Source organism: Vicugna pacos, chromosome 8 (assembly GCF_048564905.1).
Source record: "Vicugna pacos chromosome 8, VicPac4, whole genome shotgun sequence".
Taxonomy (NCBI): Eukaryota; Metazoa; Chordata; class Mammalia; order Artiodactyla; family Camelidae; genus Vicugna; species Vicugna pacos.
The window spans coordinates 71,316,991-71,342,669 of NC_132994.1; the positions used below are offsets into that span (position 1 = coordinate 71,316,991).

A 25,679-nucleotide genomic window follows, 5' to 3' on the forward strand; every position below is an offset into this window, starting at 1 on the left:
CATGGGGAAATTAAATCCCTTCAGAATGCCTTTACACAAATAAATTGAGATAAATGGCTATGGCTATTGAGCTACAGAAATATATACTAAAACTTTCTGTGATTCACATATAAACAAAAGAGAAAAGCAGAATGTATCAAAAATTTGCATAGTAAGTAAAATGCATGAAAATTAAAATTATAGATAAAAAATTTAGCTGGTGTGGTTGATATGCTTTAACAACATAATAAAAAAATTAAAGTTTTCTAGAATAGAAGAAATGGGTACCATTAACATTTTGATGGTTATGGTACCGTAACATTTTGATATGATAAAATGGCACTTCTCACATACCCGTTACGACTTTTAAAGGAATCTTCAAATACTTTCTCCTTCTGCAAGACTTCCACTCTCCCACGTGTATCAAAATAAGCCACAGTCTGATAAAGTGGTTCTTTTTCCTAACTAAAGAGGCAAACCCCCTTTTATGTGGTGAAGAACTTAAGACCAGGCAGTCTGGCTCTGGTGTCCACTTTTAGTCACCACCCTGTGCTGCTCTGAGTGACTTCCAGGCTACACCAATATTCTGCAGCTCAACAGAAGTCAGAATGGCTTAAACACCATGATGCCTACGTTAGAGAAAATGACTCCTACCGCTCTATTTTAGTGATATGGGAATTTATGTCAGGGATGACAATCTCTATACATTTTTTATATATTATCTATTTTATTACTATTTAGCTATGTAGTCTGTTAGCTCAGTGTTAGTTGAAAATAGAAAGCACTAGAACTCATAAGAAGAGTAGTAGCAAATGTGGGCAGAGCCAATTTGAAGTTTCCATTCAGCATTTTTTTCTACAGATAATTTACAACCTACTTCTCTAAATTTTCTCCCAGGACAGTGCCCTAATCTCTCAATTATTTTTGTTTCTCTCTAGGATGGAATAGGATGGCAGTTAAGCTTAACCAACTTCAGTAACCGACTACAGATTTAGACATATTTAATAAATTGAATTAATTTATAGAATTATAGAGCACAGAACTGGATGTTTAGCAAAGCATCTGTGAAGTGTTAATGGACTGGATTAGGATTACTGTAAACGAGGATTAAGACTGGAGAAGATAATCAACCTCAAGTCCATTTTGAAAGCATTCTTAAAATTGTAGGTATTTAAAAATCAATAATAATTGTGATCCTCAACAACAACCCCAAGTAAAAAACAATTTCTTGGTCTTATTACCAAAATCAGTATCTTGTAATGTTAGGATGATCATCAAGACTGTTTAACAAGATGGAACTAAGCCAGCAATGGACAGTGGGAGTGATTCCAATTTTTAAAATGCTGTTAATGCAATAACTTATTTGAAGTTATTCTCTGTATCTCATATCTACCTAAGGCCTCAGAAGACATCAGTAATTAAGATCAACATAACTACCATAAGATCGCCATAATATCTGTGATTTTTCAATAGTGCAGGTAAATTCACCAAACAAGTTCAGATTAAAAAGTCAAGTGATAATTCCTTATAACAGTCCAACTAGATAATATATTACCATAGTTTAAAAAGAGATTTATATGTATTAACATCGGAAGGTCTAAGATATGCTGTAAGATGAAAAATGCACATAATACAACACCTTTATCTCCAGGTGTTCAAACCTATATTTACAAAATACAAATACTTCGAAAAAGGCCAGGGAGGTACACACCTGATGGATTGCAGGGGTTGTCTGTGAGGAGGGGAGGGGAGCTGCACAAGGGCAAGGAGGGACTTTCAGCTTTCTTGGCATCGCCTGAAATTTTTTAATAGCAGGAATATGAAAAAACAGATGAGAGCATATTCCTAATTCATAGAATCCCCTGAGGTTTACTTGACTATTGAAGATGGAAGGGGTAACTATCTGTTTAATTTTATACAAATAAGGGTGTATTTCTTGGTCTTTGCAAGGAGGGAGCACTACAGCTTTCAGTAATATGACATTTAGGGGTTCCTGCCTAGACTACGTTTAACAGTTTTCCTACAGAGAGGAAAAGCTCCGTGGCTGACAGCACTGAGATTCAGTACCATACTTACTAAAGAAAGAATGAAACCACAGTTAAGGAAAAATATATTAGCTATCTACTGTGGTAATGGAAGGACTAAGGAAAAATAAATTAATTAGTTGTATATAGTGGTAATGGGAAGTTTGTAATTTGACATAATTCTCATTAGAGTTACAATATACCTTTTAAATATTCTACTATAAATAAATGAAGTTTCATTTTAAAAATTAGTTTTATTATTTCAACATATTGATTTGCCCAGTCCATCAGACAAGAAGGCATGGTGACTAAACACAACATAATTTCCATAACCTGAGGGGACTCACGCATCATTACCTGATTGCTTGCAATGCTGACTGGCTGTTGTTTGGCTCCATGGCTCTGAAGCTCCCCTCTACTGGGACAGTTCTTCCCTCCCGAAGGCGTTCCTTATTTCTGGTTGTTCATCCTCTTCCTCCATAAGCCTCCTTTCTTTAGATAACACTTTCTCCATGTACCTTCCATTGTAGGGTGTGCTTTGCGGGAAGTCTCTGTCTGGGAGTGGCCTCTGTGACTGTGATGCACCAGGACCCTGGAATCCATAACCCACCAGCGGATCTCTCATTCCTCCAGGACCACCGAGCCTGTCCTCAGGTTTCAGAGATGAGGGCTTGTCCTCCTTACGCTCATACAGACTCAGTCTTTTCTCAACCACCTCATGAATCAACACTGAAAAATTACATGTACAGAAATCACTGTAATTTTTCATATTTTAGTAGTTACAATGCTGACTTACAGATGAGTATGAAATACCTGCCAGCCTGCTCTTCCCTGTATCATGATTTTTTACATAATACTTACCATCTGTGCCACTTAATGCACTGAATATGAATTATATCCAATGTCTGTTTTAACAGAATATCATATACAAAGTAATGACAGAAGATGTCAATTCTGATCAAATTATGAAAGAACCAAAAATAATCTTCAGGTAAAGTATGTGCACCTTTGTTAATGTAACTGATACACTGAAAATCTAAGAACCAAAACTGTAAAATTAACATCTTTCTTCTATTTATTCTCTCTACTGAAAAGTTTCAGAGATGACTTTGAAATAAAATAAAAGAACTTACTGTCAAGCACTGTTCTTCCCACCATGCTGTATTCCATGGCTTTGTCAACTTCATTCATTAGCCATGGGAGGAATCCTATCTCAATATCTGCAATAAAAAAGTTAATTTCATTAAGAGAATTTTTTTCATCAAATGATTTTTATGAATCATTATAGATTGGAAGAGTCTGTGCTTTCCCCCTAATGTTACAGATACATCAACATTGTTTTCTTACTGTAAAATGTCAAATAGACACAGCATCACTTTTGCCATATTTTCTGTATCTGTTCTGGTCCATTTCCTTTCTAGTAGAGTAGAAATAGTATTTTCAAAACTATGAGGCCTTTCTTGGACTTTGAGCCTTTAGAGCTGACTTTACAGGTGCAATGTGAGATGAACCAAGGAGGCAGGGGCAGTGGGTGTGGCACTGGGAGCAGAACTCCAGTTCCAGTGCAATGCAAATCTGGGATTGAGCAATACTAGCGCCCCCTAGCTGAGGCCCAGGGCATGACATGACAGTCGCTGATGGAGATTCAGAGGATAAGGGTCAGAGAGCACCTGAGAAGAAGGCCATGTAGAAATGGGTCAGAAACTAGGTGTTCCCACTAGTGATAAATTTGTTTAAACCGAAATGGATATCTACTCTACACTGAAAGTCTTTTAAAAATATGGTCCATTACAATATACATTTTAATGTTTTAAAGTGGCTTTATATGGGGGGGGGTAGGGTATAGCTCAGTGGTAGAGCACATCCCTAACATGCATAAGGTCCTGGGTTCAATTACCAGTACCTCCATTTAAAATAGATAAAATCTCCCTCAATAAAATTTAAAAAAAAAAAGGCTTTTGGAGGGGCCAGCATCTAATTGTTATTTTCCAATGGGCGACAATAGAATAGTGTGATAGAATAACACATTTGCTATCATAAGTAACTTTAATCTGAGGCATGAATCTCTTTTGCAAGATTTTAAATGATCTATAACTGACTCTTTCCACAATTCATAAGGAAGGAGGGTAGCAGTGAGAAAATGGCAACTCTAACCCTTCGCTTGGCCTGACTAGCCAAGGAGCGGTGGGGGTGCCATGAGACAGCTAACAGGTACTGGTTCTATAAAGGCAGAGATCAAGTCTTTTTTTTTTTTTTTTAAATCTCCAACACTCAATACAGTGCCTGGGATAGTATAAATATCTAATTAAACAACCTCACTAGCTTCCCCCAGAGGGTTTTTGATTGGAACAGGAAGTCCACTGAGAAAAATTTAGCAACAAACTACTTACACACATACATTAAATACACAATTGACCCTTGAACGACACGAGTGTTAGGGCGCTGACCGCCTGCGCAGTCAGAAATCCCCGTATAATTTTACAGGCAAACCTCTGTATCTGCAGCTCTGCCTCTGCAGGTTCAACCATGGGTCCTATAGAACTGCAGTATGTATTTACTGAAAAAAATCTCTGTATACATTTTATTTACATTATGACATTTAGCTCCTAAGTAATCCTCATTTCACATATGAGGAAACTGAAGGACATAAAGCTAGTTAAGGATAAAACTGGGATTCAAACTCAAATTTTTTGACATCAAATCCGTATTTCTTTCTACTATCCAGTGTTGTTTTTCAATAAAAGCAAACATCCTAAAATCAAGATCTTTATAATACACCTCTTATTAGTAACAGTGCTTACTTAAAACAACTATAATTGATTTTTAAATCTGTTTCAGAGACAGAAAGATTCCAATTCAAAATAAAAATGGGCACAGGATAAAGTCGAACCATTAAGAGGATGCTTTTTGTAACATGGTTCATCTAACAAAAACCTCTACAGACCTCTTTCAATGGGATCATAAAAGTAGCCGCCATCCCTGAGACTGTCAAACACGGAAGGGAGAAGGTCGGCCAGGTAGCGCTGCGCGAAGGCTCGGGCGGCAATCTTCTGTGAGGTCTCCTTATGCTTGTGTATGGTTTGCCACTGCTGTTGCTTACGACGCTCCTGCTCAGAGAAAAACACCATCACCGACAGTTATGCAGCTGTTATATTCTCCCCAAGTACTGACTCTAGTGAGTAGGGGAATTTGGACTTATGTTTGTATCAAAAAATGGACAGCAAGGTGTCTTGTCTATTAACACTTCATATTTTTCATCAAGAGTTTGATGAATTTCAACAACTAGTAGATACTGAGTTTAGAAGAGATGAAGATTAAGGTAAAATTCATTTCCTGATGCATTTTCAAATAAAATAATTTCAAGATATATATGTTGGACTGTCCAGTTGATATCAAATAATAATAGTTATATGTATTTTAATTAGTATTATCATGAAGTATTGCTGATATAAAAATTAGTTAGACATCTTCAATTTAAAAACTTGAGCCAATAAATTGTCTCATTTGTACTAATTCTTTGAATTCATAAAGTTCTGAAAATTACAAAACCTCTTTTTGTTGTTGCTGCTTCTCGTAGATCACACAAAATTTATAAAGCTAGGAAATATCGTCTCTCCTCCCATGCAGAAGTGGGAGCACTAACAGATTTTCTAATTAAGTCTATTTTCAAGGTTTAAGCAAATATAAATCTAGATGATTTGTATTCTTCATTTTTTCATATTTCCTAATAGTAAATAAACAAATTTAACTATTCTTTGATAAAGACTTCACCAATTATTTCAACAAAGCTAATTTTGTCAGTGTTCATTTTATAATTGTGAACAAACAGTCATGCATTTGCACAGTCTTCACCATACGCCCTATGCTCTTCACACAGTTAACTACTCATTTTGGAGGATGACTGAAAGTCCACTTGACTGGATTCTATTCTATTGAGTAGAATGTCCCAGCATCTAAGCTATTCAGTGTAGGAAGCTAGGCTCTGTAGCCCTGTCAGGTGTTCAGGAACTCCTTGATCATTTATCCAGCCAGTGTTTAACACGAGGTGACAGCTACTGCCAGGCCCTTCAGAAAGACCCTGAAAGATTACTGAGCCTGTTGCTTCCTAACTAGAGGTTCTTGGTATATTTTAAAAACTAGATTCTAAAACACTTCTTACGAAAGGTTCTAAAAACCTATAATCTATGGAAATATTTGATACAGCAAGTAGTTCTGGTGTACCCCTAAGGGTGTAGAGAAGGGCTGGCCACTGAGAAAAAGATCCAGAATTCTCTCCAGATCCTCCGCTTCTCATCCCCCACCTGCCCCCAATACATTCCACTTTTTCCTTCTACCTTTTCTGCCACTGACTTACAGCAAACGGATGTGTTACTTCTTTCTCTAGGACTCTTGATATTTAAGAATGCCTTTCATTGGGATGTATGTCATATAAATGATTACATTTAGAAGCCCTTGGGAACTCTATTTATATGCATTTATGTCAGCTGGAATTTTAAAAATGTTAATTCAGTCCCTGGAAGATCTATGATCTACAGAAGAAGAGAGACCTGAGCAGCAAATACTACAGGTCTTTTCCAACGTGTTTCTGAAGATCTATTCATACTGCACACGACTTTGAACATAAGCTATTAAATAGCCAAAATCTGCCTAAGAGAGGAAACTAAAACTCTGTACTTTCTCCTCTCGGTGCCGTCTCTCTTGCTCTTCGAGTCGCTGAACTTCTGCAAGCTCGATGTTGCGTAACTCCTCGTGTGCGTACTGGCTGGCCCGCAGGTCAGCCAACTCTTCCTCTTCCATCACCTCCAGAAGGGACTGCTCAATGGTCTTTCCCACCAAAACTTCTAACATTGGTTTAACTTCAAGATCAAAGTCAAAGAGCTTGAACACACAAAACAAAGTAATCATGAACGATATGCTCAGTGAAAAAATTTCCAGAAGAGCAGCAATAACACGATACTATATATTGTCTTCTGTGAATCAGACACTGTGCTGGTCCTTTATTTATGGTTTCTAATCCTCAAAATAGCCCTGAAATGCACATAGGCTGTTTACAGGCAAAAACTGATTGAGTCAAAGTTACAAAAAGACCTGTGCAAATCATCAGAATGAACTCAACAATTTTAAGATCAAACTCTGAAGCCCAAGGGAAATATCCTTGTCTTATTCTCTGTACTTTCTGCTCAATTTTTAATGGTTGTTTTTGATAACAGTTTGAAAAACAAAGGAACAAAAATAATGGATATTTTGGTGATTCATCTTTTGGATTTAGAGGGAAATATAACTTTCTACATAGCTTATGAAGACTTATTTTATTTCCCAATTTCAATGTCAGCTCTTTCAAGTTCGTTCGAGTTTTAAATCTCACTTAAGTCATTATGCACATAAGCACTGGCTTCTCTTCTTCAGTTTCATTAACTGGCCTATTTCTACAATCACTGACATGAAAATGTAGTTATTTTAGGGTTTTTTTTCTAACACAAAGAGAGTATCTTCATAAAAGTTATATAATCTATAAGCAACTAGTAGTGGGATCTTTTATACCAGAGATATTATTTTTCTTTATTTGGTACAAACCTACTTTATACTCATTCATTAAGCAAGTATGCAAACACACAAAAATTAAATATATAAATATTCTAAAAACATTTCTAATAATTTTTATTTCTGAGCAGCAAAGAAGGGAAATCAGATCACGGTATTTAAAAAAACATTTCTGGGGAGGTCAGGATAAAACTATTATAGATAAAGTTGGGAAGAAATGAAGTAGAATCTTCCTGATTGTGAAGTGGTTTGTATTCATGTTAAACTTTTAACTAAACCTGATTTTAACCATTTATAAAGAAGATAGAGGGTAGTCTGAATAATGTACTATACCTCTCCTTCTAGTATTTGGGTGGCCACATCTTTGCCAGTTTTGGCAGGAATAAAGAGTGGTGTTGGTGGTCTGTCCAAAAATGCATCTGTCTGGCATTCCGTATCAACTTCTATTACGCGGTCAGCAATTTCTTCAAGGTATAGCTCTAAGAGAACATCATACACATTGAGTTTGAAATTCTGGTCTATTTCAAGTATATATGTGTACTTGAAACTACAGCTCCTTCAAAATAGAATTGAGTGGATCAGAAAATAAGTCTTAGAATAAAGTGCCCAAATGTGGGGTTTATTTCACATATTATACTACATATTTTTATATATTTGGAAGACCACAGAAACAGTCAGGCTAGAACATTTATCAATGTTGAGAAAGCACTGAGCTTCGTATTTGAAAACTGAGCTAAAGAAGAATATGAAATCACAGATGTATATAAGATGCAAATTGTAACATGGGATGGAAAGTCAATAAGCCATCTATTTAATTGAGTCCTAAGATAGTCAATGCATAAAGATTTGAAAATTCCTGGATATGTAAAAAAATTATGCACCATGTCACTGTGTTACTTGATGTTCCCTCTAGCCTATATATTATAAACAGACATATGAAAACAAATTTCACCTCAGGAATAATTTATATGAGGCAAGGGCAGTGTGGTATCATGCAAAGAACATGAGAACTGGAGCCAGATGTTGAACATAGGACCTAGCCCCGTTATATCCTCTTTGGGCCTCAGAGTCTTTATCTATAAAAGGGAGCATAATGAGGGGTCACATGAGTCTTTGTAATAATAGAGGAGATACATAAGTAAAGGATCTGGTATAGGAAAATACTCAACGAAAGTGGCTGCTGTTACATAAGTTAACATTCTGATAGTATCAACACTAAAATTTAGCTTTCCCAGAAATACAACTATGTTGGCTAATCACAGACATACACACATCGTAGACTTGGCCTCAAGGTAGGGAAAAAGCGAGGAATGCTTCTCTTCCTTTGGTCCTTACTATTTAGACACATCTCTGATGAATCCATTCACCATCTTGGTAGGGTGCAAGGTGGATCTTGAGTAGTTACACTGGTCCAAGGAAAACACCAAGTACTGTCTGACTAACAGGATTGTGTCAACAACCCTGCTAGACACTGTAGGTCCAGGTAAGCCTTCACAGCTGACAACAGTCAGACAAGTAGGGAAAGCCTGGTGCTAGCCTAGGAGAGCCCGTGTGGCCCTGGGGAGTATGTGGATGGAGAACAAGAGGAGAGAGCAGAAGAGGTCATGGTGAGAGAGGTGGGGGACTCAGATCTAAACAGGTTTACTCCTTTCAAAAGACAAAATACCAAAAACAAAACAAAACTATATTGCTCTCCTCTCCTGTCCAGTGACTTATGTTGGGCTAGAAAAAGTAAGAAATTACCCCAGTTTGAGAACAGAATACATGAAAAGGGCTGAGAGAGAATTAATTTGGGCATGAAATTCTTTTTTTTAAAGACCCCATCTCACACTTCTAGCCATACCCAATATAATAATAAAATATAGTCTATGAATTTGTTTAGTGAATGGACTTCTCCTACCATGTGATTGGGAAAGTATTAGATAGCATAACAGATACATAAATAATATAAAGGCCAAAGGAACTAACTTAGAAAACTGAGCAAGCCCCCGAGCCACACGGCCAATGGCAGGCGTGCCCACATACCTGTCTGCACATCCACGTGCTTTCTGCCTTCCACGGGTTCAGGCGTTCGTGGTCTGAGCTGTTCTTGGGCTCGTTTTTTGGCAAGAGCCCTCCTCTTAGCCTGCTGCTTCCTCTGAATCTCTACAGGATCAGGCTGTCCAGGCTGAAGGACAGAAAAGTCTTCTAAAATTTAGAAAATATTTCTCAAAGTACATAGAACTGCTGTTCCCACAATGATTCCCTGAGAATATGAAAGCACCTGCCATATGATGCTTCCTGATTATCAGTGATTGATGATTCAAAGTTTATTTGAACTTTGTCAGGTAATTACAAAGGTATCTGACAAAACATATAAAGTAACTTCAAAGTATGACTGTTAATTGGAATAAAATGGTGCAGAATCCCATCTAATAAACTGTTTTTCCTCATTCAAGGATTTTTTACCATGAATTCCTCTCGTGCCTAGTAAACAGATATAACCATTCAGTCACAATAAATTTTAGTGTGAAATTAAGAAACTGAAAAGGCTAGAACTTTTTTTTTAAATCTGAGTTTCATTTGGGCAGAATTTCCTTAAAAAAAATTAGCTCACAAAGAAAACATCCATGGCCAAACAAAGCTTGTCCAAGGCCACAAAACAATAGCTGACTAAGGGATTAAAAATATAATTATTCACAGTAGTTCTGCAATATTTGGAGGTCTCTGATTTCGTATCTATATCTTATTTTGCAGTCCTCTATAGCTAACCTGTCTTACCTCAAGGTAAGTATGAAAAGAAAAAGAGAAATATGAAAGCATTTTGCAGGAAAAATTTTAACATTTAAAATAAGAATTCTAAAAACATTTTCACTGAAATGACATTATAGTATTTTTAAAAAGAAAAAGAAAATTTCCTATAATCCCATATCTCTAACACAATGGCTACTGTTATTTAAATGCATACAGCTTTTTGAAGTTGTGAAGATACTACACATTTTATACTTTTTTCTAACTTAACATCACCTATTGCAATGTTTACATGATACAGTGGGAAGAAGAGCATTGGCTCTGAAGCTCAAATTCCAACTCCTTAATTTCTTAATTACTACGATTAGTAAAGCTTAGACTAATAATACACATTTTCAGATATTCAGTTTTCTCATCTGTATAATGGGAATAACATCTAAGTTTTTGATTATAAGGAACAAATCAGATGATAATGTGCCAAGGTTAATACAATACCTGTCACAGAATAGCTCTTCCCCTACCTCGTTATCATTTCCTTCTATAATAAAATAACTACATAACCAAAAAGAAAAGAAATATCACCTACAGTTTCATTTTTCTAATACAATTACTAATATCATTTTGAGATTGTTTAATGGAGACTTTTTTCTTTGTAAATGTATATCTTCTAGATTATTATAAATATCATGCTTGAATTATTTCCATGTTTTAAAATGGAACAGAGTTATAAATGTCAGCCTTCAAAGATTAAGGGTAACAAAAATGCAACAAGTTCGTTTTAGAAATGCATTGCTCAAATTAAAGGATTGTTTTGGCAATCCTGGGTCTTTTATGGTTCCATATAAATTTTAGGATTACTTACTCCAGTTCTGTGAAAATGTTATGGGTAATTTGATAGGGATTGTATTAAATCTGTAGATTATTTTGGGTGGTATGGCCATTTTAACAAAATTATAAACCCTCCAATATTAATATTAAATATTAATATTCCAATTAATAGTAACAATATTAAACATTAATCTTCTATTGCAAGAGCATGGAGTATCTTTCCATTTATTCGTATCAATTCAATTTTCTTTATCAATGTTTTATGGTTAAGTATAAGTCTTTCACCTCCTTGGTCAGGTTTATTCCTAAGTATTTTTTTAATGTGATTTTTAAAGAGATTTTTTTTTTTACTTTCCTTTTCTGATTTTTTTAATTGGTGTAAAGAAACACAACAGATTTCTATATATTAATCTTGTATCCTGCTACCTTCCTGATTTCGTTTATCAGCTCTAGTAGTTTTTGTGTGGAGTCTTTAGAGTTTTCTATATGTAGTATCATGCCATCTGCATATGACAATTTTATCTCTTCCCTTCCAATTTGGATACCTTTTATTTCTTTTTCTTGTCTGACTGTTGTGGCTAGGACTTCCAATACTATGTTGAGTAGAAGTGATGAGAATGGGAATCCTTGTCTTGTTCCAGATTTTAGTGGGAAAACTTTCAGCTTTTCACTGTTGAGTATTATGCTGGCTGTGGGTTTGTCATAAATAGCTTTTATTATGTTGAGATATGTTCCCCTTATACCCACTTTGGTAAGAGTTTTTATCATAAATAGGTGTTGAATTTTATCAGAAGTTTTTTCTGCATCTAATGAGATGATCATGTAGTTTTTGTCTTTTCTTTGTTGATGTGGTATATCACACTGATTGACTTGCATATGTTGAACCATCCTTGTAACCCTGGGATGAATCCAACTTGATCGTGATGTATGATCTTTTTTATGTTGTTGGATTCAGTTCACTAATATTTTGTTGTAAATATTTGCATCTATATTCATCAAAGATATTGGCTTGTAATTTTCTTTTTTGATACTGTCTTTGTCTGGTTTTGGTATCAGGGTAATGGTGGCTTCACAGAATGACTTTGGGAGTGTCCCCTCCCTTTCAATCTTTTAGATTTTTGATTTCTGATATACAGTCCTGGAATTTTGTTTGCAGGAAGCTTTTTCAAATTACAGATTCTATTTCACTCCTAGTGATCTAATATTCAACTTATTTCTTCTTCATCAGTTTTGGTGGATAGTATGTTTCTAGAAAATTGTCTCTTTCTTTTAGGTTGTCTAATTTGTTGGCATATAATTATTTACAGTATTCTCTTATGGTTTTTGTTATTTCTGTAGTATTGGTTGTGATTTCTCCTTTTTCATTTCTAATTTTGTTCAGTTGGGTCCTCTCTCTTTTCTTCTTGGTGAGCCTGACCAGAAGTTTGTTGATTTTGTTTACCCTTCAAAAAAATCAGCTCTTGGTTTTAATTTTTTCTATTTTTTAATCTCTATTTTATTTATTTCCTCTCTGATCTTCATTATAATTTCCTTCCTTCTTGCTGTATTTAGGTTTTATTTATTCTTCTTTTTCTAATTCTTTCTGGTGGTTAGGTTAGGTTCTTTATTTGAGATCTTTCTTATTTTTTGAGGAAGGCCTGTATCACTATGAACTTCCTTCTTAGGACTGCTTTTCCTGGATCCCATAGATTTTGTATAGTTGTGTTTTCATCTCTGTATAGTTTCTTAAAAAATAGTTGCTCTAGGTATTACAATATACAATATGTACCTTCTTATAGTCAACATTTAGTATCAACATTTTACCACTTCAAATGTAGATGGTTTATTTCCATTTAGATTCCCTGATTCTATTTTTACAATATAATCAAAATACAATCATCTTAAATATTTTATCTACATACATTAAGCATTATATCATGTGATGTGCTTTAGCCATCACATATAATTTTTAAAAACCATGAGAAAGACAGATGATTGTATTTATCCCTATTTTCACCATTTCCTTGTTCTGTCTTCCTTCCTGAATCCCCCAACTTCCTCTGTTATCATTTCCTTTCTATTCAGAGAACTTCATTCGGTCATTATTTAAGGGTAGGTGATATTACGTAAAGGCCATCATTATTTAAGGGTAGACATTATTTAAGGGAAGGTGATTTTTTTAAGGGCTGGTGACAAATTCTCTTAGTTCTCCTTCATCCAAGAATGATTGAGTTTCTTGCTTTTTCCTGAAGGATATTTTCATTGGATTAGAATGTGATAGTCCTTTTCTTTCAGGGCTTGAGAAATTCTGTGCGACTTCTTTCTGGCCTCCGTGGTTCCAGAGGAGAAATCCACTGTTACTCAAGTAATTGTTTCCTTTCTGGTAACGGGTCATATTGCTATCGCTTGTTTCAAGATTTTTTTGTTTTTTTGCTTTCAAAGGTTTGATTTTGATATGTCTTAGTGTGAACTTTGTAGGTTTTTGCCTCATGTCAAATTTGTGGAGTTTTCAGGCATTATTTCTTTGAATTTTTTTTCAATCCCACACTTTTTCCCCTCTCTTGGGACTTGATAACATGAATTTAGATATTTTGTTATTGTTCCTCAGCAATCTGAGGCTTTTTTTTTTTGGGTGGGTGGGTGGGGGTCTATTTTCTAGATATCTGTTCTTCAGACCAGGTGATTCCATTGATTTGTTTCTGTATTCACTAACTGTTTCATATGTCATCTCCAATGAATCCATCTGTGAGTTTTTTTTTATTTTGGTTATTCTATTTTCAGTTCTACATTTGCCATTTGGTTTATTTTCATATCTTCTATTTTTTGCTAAGATTTTCTGTTTTTTCCATTTATTTCAAGAGTGGTCATAACTGTCCATTTTTGATTGAAACAATTTTATGATTACTGCTTTAAAATCCTTGTCAGGGTACTCCTGCATCTGAGTCATCCTAGTGCTGTCATCTCTTGATTGGTTTTTCTCACTCACGTTTTGACTGTTCTGGTTCCTGGTATGATGTATGATTTTTCAATAGTATTCTGTATTTTGGGTATTATGTTGTGAGACACTGGATCTCATTTAATTATTTAGCAGGAAGTCACTCCCTTTATTTTAGTGTGCTGGCAGTAATGAATCAGAGGACGGATTTGTATTATTGCTGCCACGTGGAGACTGAGGTCCAGCTCTCCATCTAAGCTTCACTGATGCCCTGGGGCGAGGCAAGGCAGTTTTTCCTTTAGTGTTTGGCTGGAGGAGTGGGGCAGCATGGTAAATGGTCCTGTCCTACTAGGCCACCCTCTGTCTTTGGATAGAGGGAGCAGGCTTTTCTTAGGGTATGCCTGGTTCCCGGGTGTGTGTGGTTCCAGGCTGTAGGTTTCTCCAGCAATCTGGGATCTGTGAGAAGCAAAAAGAACACCTAGGGAACCCATCCTTGCCATGTCCTGAAGTCCCTTGCTATGTCCTAAGGCCCCTTGCTAGTCCAGTTTCTTCTTTTCACCTTTCAGAGTCTCCCTATATTTGTTGTGGTACTATGTGCAGGGCTTTTTAGTTGTAAGAGGAGGAGTAGGGACGAATTGGTGAATTCCTTCCTGTTTGTCTGGACTGGAAGTCTCAGTACAGACTTTGTTTTAATTGAAATATAGTCAGTTTACAATGTTGGGTTCATTTCTAGTATACAGCACAATCTTCAGTCATAGAGGAACATACATATATTTGTTTTCATATTCTTTTTCACCAGAGCTTACTACAAGATATTGAATATAGTTTCCTGTGCTATACAGTATAAACTTGTTTATCTATTTTATGTATCTGCAAATCTAGAGCTCCCAATTTATCCCTTCTCACTCCCTTCCCCCCTCAGTACAGACTTTTAAGGTAAGGTATTGATTAACTAATGAACTAAAAAAAATCAAATTGCCACAATATTAACTTTAAAAAAAAGCAGCAACTCATTACTACTCTTGTTCAAGGACTGCCAGTATTCACTGCTACTGCCACAAGAAAATGCTCCAGCACATGTCTATATCACATGTTTGAGCTACTGTTTCTAAATGCTGGTCCCTGAACTGGCTACCAGAATTGCCTAGAGAAGTTTATAAATGCTACATACCCTGTGTGCAACTTTCGAGGTTCTAATGCAGGAAATCCATGGTATAGGTGAAGCATATATATTTTTAATGAGTTTGTAGGTGATTTTGATGTATACTGATTCACAGTGTCTAACATCCCACACATCACCATGTGGTGTTAAGCATTTATATGTCATATAGTGTTTACAGGTTAACTGAACTGTATTTCATTTCTGCACCAAGAAATCATCACTCTTAATACCACACTACATCTTATTCATTTCTGTAGCCCAGGAACCCAGCACAGGACTTAAAATTCAATAAACATTTGTTGAGTGAACTAAAGAAAAGAAGCATAATTAAGACTTTCTAACTTAATAATGATAATAGTACTGGAGTATGAGATAATTTAAACAAACCCTAATATATTAGACCAGTGCTACTCGAAGTGTGGTCCCCAGACTCACGCTGTCTGTGAACAGTCTGAACTGGTCTGTAACAATGTAATGGCAGAAGTTGAGAGTAAACGTTTGGAAACTTTCAGAACAGTTTCCCACAGTTCTGCTGACCTAATAAAAATTGGGGCTTGTATTTTTAAAATACTTTCAATTGTGGTAAAATACCCATAACATAAAATTTATCATCTTGACCATTTTTAAGTGCACAGTTGAGAGGCATTAACTACATTCACATTGTGCAACCACAGCCATCATTCATCTCCAGAGCTCTTTTCATCTTGCAAAACAGAAACTCTGTCCCTGTTAAATAATAACTCCCTATTCCCCAATCCCCTGGCAACCATCATCTGGTTTGTATTCGGCATGTCTTTTTGTTTTTTCATTTCATTTTTCTAGTAATCCATCTTTATTCTATTTTATACATGTTTTAGTCTGTAACAGATTAGAAATAAAAAGAAAGGAAAAAAATTGGTCCTTCAGCACAGGTAGTTTGGAATGCTCTGTGTTAGACTATTCAAATCACACTCACCAGCGGTACTGTCTGCAGAGCGTAAGTGTTGCCTCGGATCACCCTTCGGTCATACATTATGTTTCCATGATGCACAGGTTCTTCAGCTCTGTGAAAAAGCAAGCTCTAAATAACGACTGTAATAGAGTGTTGCTATCTATGAGGTTAACCCATTTTTAATAAAATTTAGGCTAGATGAAAATATTTTAAGAAAACAGACTTTTTTAAAGCACAGTCCATTAAATAAGGAGACAAACGGCTACCATTTATGGAATGCTTATATTATAATGCTGGACCCTTCACAGACATTATTTTACTTATTGCTCAAAATAAGCTTCAAGCTGGGAGCGATGGTTGCCATTTCACTGAAGAGGAAGTAGACTCAGAAAGGAATTGCCCAAGGTTACCTAGCTAGTAAGAGGCAGTGCTGGATTTAGGCTGTAAATCTGTTAGACTACTTAACTAATGCAAAAACAGCCCAATTAAAAAGGGGCCTGCCCTAAAGGACTGAAAAAATTTTGATTCAAGAATTGAAAAGTTACATTAATAGAATCAGGCTTAAAAAATAAGTCAAATTTCTTATTGCTCTTTAATCTTAAAGATATTTTTAAAAAATACTGTTTTAAATGTTAATAAAATTTTAATTTCTGAGATCAGAATGATGAATAGTGAAAAATACACAGTTGATATTTTCATTCAAAATTCTTTCAACGATATTCCATTTGTGGCTATAAAACCGAATAGCGACTTATACCAATAACAGTACTCTATCAGAAATGATTTTGTGAGGGGTGGTAAATTGCTTATTTATCATACATTGAAACAACTACTGGATAACCTGACATTGTATTACTTAAAACCCAGACATGCTTCACCGCTCCTCTTACTTGACCTCTGGGTAGCGTTCAGCTCAGTGGGTCACACCTGCACTGAGGCACTCTCTGTCCCAGGCCTCCACTATATTATTCTGAATGCTTTTCTGCTTTTTCTCTGACTCCTCTCTTTCAACCTGTGTTTGCTAGCTCCCTGCAACTAGAGGATTTTCTTATGGTTCAGCCTCCTCTTGTCCTGAGTTGACCTCATCCATTCTTAAGGCTTCACTTAGATCCATATACCTAAAACTCTCAATTTTATCTTTAGTTCAGAACTCTCCTCTGAGCTCCAGGCTGTAGATCCAATTGACAAGCTAGATGACATCTCACTAAGATGTCTCAAAGGCAATCTCAAATTTGAGCTAATTATCATTCTCCTACTCCAATTTGTTATTTCTGTGGGGTTCTGTATTTGCATTTCATTAAGTGCTACCACTAATCAGCCAGTTGGCTTAACCTAGAAGCCTGGGGGTCATCCAACACTCTTCCCTCTTTCCCATTTTCTACAACCAGCAAATTCTATTGACTCTATCCCGAAAATCTTTCTGGCATTTCACTGCTCACTGCCACCACTATCTTTTATCTGGACTACTACAAAAGTCTCTTAGTCTCTTAACTATCTGTAATAGCATTTCTCCCTCAACCTATTCTATACATTGTAGTCAGGGATCTTTTAGAATGGAAAAAAATCCAAACATAATGCTTACTTGATTAAAGCATCCTAGTGCTAATTAAAAGTAATACTGAGGATAAATTTTATTTTTATGCTATCAAATGACAAAAAGAAAAAAATCTGTAACACCTATTGCTGGAGAGGATGTGAAAAAAAGGACATGTTTAAACATTCCTGGAGGAAAGATATTTTGTTCTATCTGTGTTAAAAATACACAACTTAACAATCCCACCCTGGGATTCTGCCTCATAGAAATAAAAAGGTCAGCACATAAGACTGTTTATCGAAACCTCCTTCTTTGTGGTAAAAACCTGAAGCAAACTGAGTATCTACCAATAGTGGAAAATTTTAATAATGTATGTATCAGGGGATATCATGCTGCTATGAAAAATAACTGGAGGAACTTCCATGAAGAATCAGATGAGAAAAGGAAGATGTTGAGAATTGTGTATAATATGTTACCATTGCTATGAAGGAGACAAAACCCTTGTAGATGTGTATCTGTATGTATATATTCATACATTTGTACATAAACATGTGAGTATAGAGAAAAGTATTAAAGTTTTCATTCAAAGTCATTAACATAGTTTGGGGGCTGGAGAGGGAGAGCAAGTTTGCAAGGGAAGGGGTTGGGGAATAAGGTTGTACTAAGAACACATACAAGCACGAATAGTATGAGTCCATTTATTAAATAAATGTATGTATATGTATATACATAAACTAGGGAAAAAAGGAATTAGAACTTACAAAATAGGGGAGGAGCCAAATGCAGATTAATATGTGTAGTACAATTCTATTTTGGAAATAAACCTAAACATATGTACGTATGCTCATATATGTGTGTACAAGCAACGAGGTGTGGAAGAATAACATAAGATCGTTAAATTTGGTTACAACAGGGAAGTAGGAGCAGAGGTAGGTGAAAGATAATTAACTTTGCCTCTATTCATCCTTATTTTATACTTTTCATTTGCTTCAACAAGCATATATTACTTTTATAAATTGAAAATCACCAATAAGGATAAATTTAGACTGAAAAATCAAATAGACACATATAAAAGAACTCCTTCCAAAGATCTGAATCGACAGATTACTTCAATATACCAATCAACTAACTCTTACAAAAATTGTTCCTAATGAATCAGCATTGATTCTTATTTCATCTGTTGGTCTGACTTAATAGGAATGATTTGTAAGTAAACACTTAAAGGCACCAGGAAGTATTTCTAAAAGGAGTCCCTTTTTAAACTGAATCTTTTAATAATATAAATAGTTTAAATTTAAATTTTCTATTTTGGTTTTCTTAAAGTGATAAACATTTCTTATTTTAAAAAGTACATTGTCAAAATAAGGTAATTATGAATTTAGACTCAGAGTTTGAAATAAACATCAAGAATTACATTGCTAAACCCACAGCCAGCATAATATTCCACAGTTAAAAGTTGAAAGCTTTCCCACTAAAATATAGAACAAGACAAGGAAGCCCACTCTCACCACTTCTATTCAACATAGTATTGGAAGTCCTAGCCACAGCAATCAGACAAGAAAAAGAAATAAAAGGGATCCAAACAGGAAGAGAAGAGGTAAAACCGTCATGATATGTAGATGATATGATACTATATATAGAAAATCTTAAAGGCTCCACACAAAAACTACTAGAGCTGATAAAGAATTCAGGAAGATAGCAGGATACAAGGTTAACATACAGAAATCAGCTGCATTTCTTTACATTAACAATGAAATATCAGAAAAAGAAGGTAAAGAAATAATCCCTTTTAAAATCACATCCAAAAAAAAAAAAAAAAGGAATAAAGCTGACCAAGGAGGTGAAAGCCTTACACGTGAAGAACTACAACACATTGGTTAAGGAAGTTAAAGGTGACTTAAAGAAATAGAAAGATGTCTCATGCTCTTGGATTGGAAAAATTATTGCTAAAATGGCCATACTACCCAAAGCAATCCACAGATTTAATGTGATCCCTATCAAATTACCCAGGACATTTTTCACAAAACTAGAACAAATAATCCTAAAATTTATATGGAATCACAAAAGACCCAGAATTGCCAAAGCAATATTGAAGAAAAGGAACAAAGCTGGAGATCTAGCCCTCCCAAACTTCAGACAATACTACAGAGCTACAGTAATCAAAACAGCATGACATTGGCACAAAAACAGACATGGATCAATGGAACCGAAGAGAGCTCACAAATAGACCCACAGACTTACGGTCAATTAATCTTTGACAAAGGAGGCAAGAATACACAGTGGAGAAAAGACAGTCTCTTTAGCAAATGGTGTTGGGAAAACTGGACTGCTGCGTATAAATCAATGAAGTTAGAACACTCCCTCATACCATATGCAAAAATAAACTCAAAGTGGCTTCAAGACTTAAACATAAGACAAGATACTATAAAACATAGAAACAAGATACATAGAAAACATAGGTGAAACATTTTTGGACATAAATCTTAGCAATGTTCTCCTAGGGCAGTCTACCCAGGCAACAGAAATAAAAGCAAAAATAAACAAATGGGACTTAATTAAATTTATAAGCTTTTGCATAGCAAAGGAAACCATAAGCAAAACAAAACAACAACCTACAGAATGGAAGAAAATATTTGCAAATGATGTGACGGACAAAGGCTTAATTTCCAGAATATGTAACAGCTCATACAACTTAATAAGTTTTCTTTTTAGTTTTTCTAACAACTCACCCAATTCAAAAATGGGCAGAAGACCTAAATGAGTAATTTTCCAATGAAGATATACAAATGGCCAATAGGCACATGAAAAAATGCTCAATATTGCTAATTATCAGAGAAATCCAAATCAAAACTACAGTAAAGTATCACCTCACACCAGTTAGAATGGCCATCATTAAAAAGTCCATAAACAATAAATGCTGGAGAGGGTGTAGAGAAAAGGGAACCCTTCTACTCTGTTGGCGGGAATGTAGTTTGGTGCAGCCATTTTGGAAAACAGTTACAGGGATTCCTCAAAAAACTAAAAACAGATTTACCATTTTATCCAGCAATCCTACTCCTGGTCATTTATCTGTAGGGAATTCTAATTTGAAAAGATACATGCACCCCAATGTTCCTAGTAGCACTGTATACAATAGCCAAGACAAGGAAACAACTTAAATGTCTATTGACAGATGATAAAGAAGCTGTGGTATATTTATACAATGGAACACTACTCAACCATAAAAAGTAATAAAATAATGCCATTTGCAGCAACATGGATGGACCTGGAGATTGTCATTCTAAGTGAAGTAAGCCAGAAAGAGAAAGAAAAATACCATATGATATCACTCATATGTGGAATCTAAAAAAAGTAAAAAGAAGATACTAATGAGCTTATCTACAAAACAGAAACAGACTCAAAGACATAGTAAACAAAGTTATGGTTACTGGGGGAATGGGGGTGGGAAGGGATAAATTAGGAAGCCTCAGGTTTACAAATATTAACTAGTATATATAAAACAGATAAACAACAAGTTTCTTCTGTATAGCACAGGAAACTATATATTCAGCATCTTGTAGTAACCTATAATGAAAAAGAATATGAAAACGAAAAACAAATACAATTTTAAAAAGTTACATTGCTGACATTCAATCATAAATTCAACAATTTGTGTAGAGTGCTAACTATGTGTCAGACACAATCTTAAGTGAACAAAAGCCACAAAGGTTCCTGCTTCCATGGAGCCTATATTCTCGGAAAGTTCTTTTTCCAAAATTTGAGGCTTATGGAAAGAACTTTAAGAGAACCAAAACATTTAAGGTCCTTCCTAAATACGGATATTTGAATATTTGCAAATACTCGTGCATGTAAAAGTACAATCTGGGGCCCAGAAAGGATGGATAACCTGATTCCTGCCTGAAGACTGCTGTGGAAACCGAAGACTGCTTTACTTGGCTCCCATTTTGGACATGCTATTGTGTGTGACACCTTTGTACCTCAGTTTCCTCATGTGCATTGTGGAGTTATAAAACCCACTTCACAGCACTGTGGACTAAATAAGAAAATATATGTAAATGCCCCTAGAAGGTACTTGGCACATGGTTAGTCAACAATAACCGTTATTTGCCTCAAAATTAGTGAAAAAAGTAGGTTCCATGGACGGTTATCAATCATGCCATTATCATTATCACTAAAAGTTCACTAATGCCCTGTCTTGCTTCATTCTTCTACACCAAGGGAGAGTTCTTTAGGGAGGAAATTTTATTTCGCAGAGAAGGAAAGCAGCATAGGCAGGTTTTCCCAGGGCGAAGGGGCCAGGATCCCGCGGCCCGCGATGGTGGAGTGGGTGGAGAACACACTGGGGTTGCTTTGCTCACTCACGGCTGCAACAGGTTGTCCCGGTAACGGCGGCGCTGGCAGGGCAGGGCCCGGGGCCGGCTGGTGTAGGTGTAGGTGGCCATGGCCGGAGAGGTGCGGTCCGTCAACCTGGAGGCCACGACCGGGTTCGGACCGCTTCGCTTTCGGTGACGCCTGGCTTCTAAGCAGGTGGGCACTAAAGCGTCGTGGAAGCCGGAGAGGTGCAAGTAGTGCCAAAGGCAGGGATTCCGCGACGCAAGGAGAGGCGGCAAGAAGGGAGGCGGGCGGGAAGGGAGGTTGCCAGGGCAGGAGGTGGGAGCTACACTCGGCTTGCTCCACGCAGCAGCGAGCCCGGCGCCGGCGCCGGCGCCCCCAGCGGTTGCCCAGCAACCCAGTGTTCCGTCTGGGGGCGGGACCTCCTGGCTGTTCCGGTTGTCGGGTTTTCTGGGATGGCCAGTGCGAAGAGCCACTTCCGGCCCTTGACTCCGCCCAACCGCCCCTCCGTTGTAGATGCGCCTGCGCGTGAAGAAGGCGGGTATGGCGGCGCAGGTTTGCGGTGGGACGGCGGTGGTCAGCAGTCCCGCTTTGGAGTGTGGCTTTGTGGGGCCAGTGTAGGCGCTGTTCTCCCAGGCCCCGTTCCTTAGGGGCCGTCCTCAGCTGTTTTTCCCGCCGCTGCCGCCACGCCTCTACTCCGGACCGTCCTCTTAACGAACGCACACGCGTGGCATCTGGGCTCCCAGCTCTGTTGCGTGCCAGGGCCGGACAAGGGCTTCCCTGGTGTCTCCCAGCACCGCCACCTCTCCTGCCCCAGAGGCCTCCTGCCGCCGCCCTGCGCAGCAGGTCTGCATTTCCTGGCTTCCTTCTCTGCTACCGCTCTGTTTGTCCTTCAGGGGACCCTCGGGCGCCCGGAGCGTGAAGGGACGCCCCACAGACATCTAATTTTGGGAAAGCTTGGGCGCTTTGTTTTAGGCCCCCTATGACCTGAAGAATGAAGCAGCATGGGGAGGGTCTGCCCTTAGAAAGGCAAATGCATTGGTTTTAGTATTAGTAATGTAAAAATACTGGTCTGTGTAAGTGAAGTGTTTTGTATCCCTGAGTAATCAGTTATTTGCATTTGCATTCTTCAGTTCAGCTAAGTGCTGCTTGGATTTAAATCCAGGTTCTGCAATGTGCTAGTCCATCACCTCTGGCAGGTTAATGTTTTTGCGCTTCATCTTGTTGCTCTACAAATGAGATTAATAGAATTTATCCTTTATTAGAGTTTGTCATATGAGGATTAAAAGCATTAATAAATGTAAAATACTTGGAACTGTGTCTGGTAAATGATGAGCCGTTCTATTAAGAGCTAGATCCCTCCTGTGCTTTGAAGCTTATGGTCTAAAGCAGATGTAGGCATTGTATAGACACTAACTTAAAGCGTATAGTAAATGCTAGAGGTAAAAATACTGCATGAAGATGTTTTTTGGTCTGATCACTTAATGTTGAGGTAATTTCTAAAAGGGCTAAAGGAGAAAATGACAGTTACATTGTGTTTGGTGTGTGTAGAAACAGATGGATTCGTAGTGGGGCACTAGAGAAAGAAAGGAGTCCAAATCACGTTAAGATTTTTGATTTTTGTGTAGGAAAAGTAGCAGAGAGGCTCTGGTTGATGTTCTCTTTCTTAAGAGGACTTAATTTTATTCAACTGGTGGTTAGAGTGGGAGCCTATGGCCTTGAATCAAAGATTCAGGCTTTGGGAGGCCTGATCTCTTTCTGGTTTTCTGGTTTGCCCTAATTAAAGAGCATAGGCCTTTAGGAATCTCAACAAAAAACCTGGAGTTTTAACAGGTCCCCATCTTTGGGGGAACTTGAACTTAATTTTTGTACTCCCAGCTCTGTGAGATTCTGGAAAGGTCTTACCTTTTTAACCACTTAGCAGCTGCTTGGTATCTTGATTTCTAGTGCCCTTACAGCTGAGGAGTCAGCAAATGTCTCAAGGATAAACGTCAAACAAATGGTCAGACTACTCTGTGGTACCCATATCTCTGGTGTCTTGTCCCTTCAAGTCCTATCTAAAGTTCTCAGCTCTAATTTTTATCTTGCTAGATCTGAAAGACTCTTGACACTTTGAAGTCACTGCTTTCTTCTGCACCAAGTTCTCTGCTCAGAAACTCAGCAAATGCCTGAGGAGAAAAAGCGATGGAGAAATTCTGTATTACTATGTGTTCTCTTTCTCCCTGGGATCCCAGTCCCTTGTGTCCTCACTGGCTTGGTTGCCCTCTAGTGCCTCCATGTGGTTTTTCTTTTATTTTGTTTCTTATTTTCATTTTTAGCTTTTCTTGGTTTTTGTTTTACTCTTATTTTTTGTTTTATTTTTCTTTTCAGCAACAGATAGTCCTGTCAAAGGGTTGGTCTGATTCAAGCTACTAAGTCATAGCTAGAAGCTATGCCAAGAATGGAGTTTCCATTTACTGATACTGGGAACACTGGGGAGGAGCAGATTTAGGGGGCAGCATTGGAAGCTCAGTTTTGGGCACATGAAGCTTGAGAGACATATTAACCGTGTAAATGTAGAGATATTGAGTAGATAGTCGGGTATGGGAGTCTCATGGTTTCAGAGGCTTGGTCCTGAATAGAGAGACAGATTTTTCACTCGATAGCATATAGATGGCATTTAAAGCCATGAGACTTGCTGAGATTATCAAGGGAGTGTACAGAGTAGAGAGATGAGCCCTTGTGCATATTTAGAGGTTAGAAATGTAAGGAGTAAGCAAAGAAAACTGAAAAAGGTGGCCAGAGAAATGGAAGAAAATTGCAGAAAGTCTGGTCACCTGGGAGTCCAGTGATGAAAGTGTTTCAAGGAGAAAGGAGTCCTCAGCAATGTCTAACCCTATTCAGAGGTCAAGCAGGATGTGAGCATTGGCTCTAGCAACACAGACGTCGTTGGTGATCTGAAAGGCACACCTTCAGTCGCGTTACGGAGGAGAAAGGTCAGTTATAATGGATTCTGAAGAGAATTGGAGGAGAGAAATTTGTGACTCAGGGAGGTTTGCTGCAAAGGAAAAGGAAGAACTAGGGTGATAGCTAGAAGGAATTTGGGTGAAGAGAAGGTTTTCTAATTTTTAAGGGGAGAAGTAACTGTGTATGTATATGTTTAAAGGAGTGATTCAGCTGAGGGAAGAATGGGTAAGCGAGGGAGGAATTGATGTAATGATGTAGGTGAGAAGGGGGCTCTTGTGCACGGGTAGAGGGAGTGGTCTTGCCTAGAAGTGTGGATGGTTTATCCATAGCAGTAGGAGAAAAGGCAGATATGTGATCACAGATTCAGGTAGATTGATAGTACAGATGGACCCCAACTACAAGGTTTGACTCACGAATTTTTGACTTTACAATGGTGTGAAAGCATCCAGTAGAAACCTTGCTTCAAATTTTGAATTTCGATGTCTTCCCTGGCTGGCAGTATGTGATACTGTCCTCTCTCCGATGCCGGGCAGAGGCAGTGCCCGCAGCTCCAGTCAGCCCCTCCATCAGAAGGGTCACCAACTGATACAGCCTTCTATATCCAGACAACTATTCTGTTTTTCACTTTCAGTACAGTATTCAACAAATTGCATGAGATGTGCAATAATTTATTGTAAAATAGGCTTTGTGTGAGATGATTTTGCCCAACTGTAAGCTAATGTGAGTGTTCTGAGCACCTTTAAGGTAGGCTGGCATAA

General features: G+C 37.3%; 1 protein-coding gene across 1 annotated transcript; it reads right to left on the reverse strand.

Moving 5' to 3' along the window:
* Nucleotides 1-2,237: 2,237 nt before the first annotated feature.
* RSPH3 (radial spoke head 3) lies at nucleotides 2,238-22,916 on the reverse strand. Its single transcript, XM_072965941.1, has 9 exons — nucleotides 22,699-22,916; nucleotides 22,006-22,599; nucleotides 16,134-16,221; nucleotides 9,570-9,711; nucleotides 7,878-8,023; nucleotides 6,678-6,881; nucleotides 4,948-5,110; nucleotides 3,137-3,223; nucleotides 2,238-2,732 (listed from the first exon to the last, which is right to left on the reverse strand). The coding sequence occupies exons 1-9, from the start codon at nucleotides 22,914-22,916 to the stop codon at nucleotides 2,419-2,421; spliced, it is 1,956 nt and encodes a 651-aa protein (XP_072822042.1). The 3' UTR covers nucleotides 2,238-2,418.
* Between the last annotated feature and the right edge of the window lie 2,763 nt (nucleotides 22,917-25,679).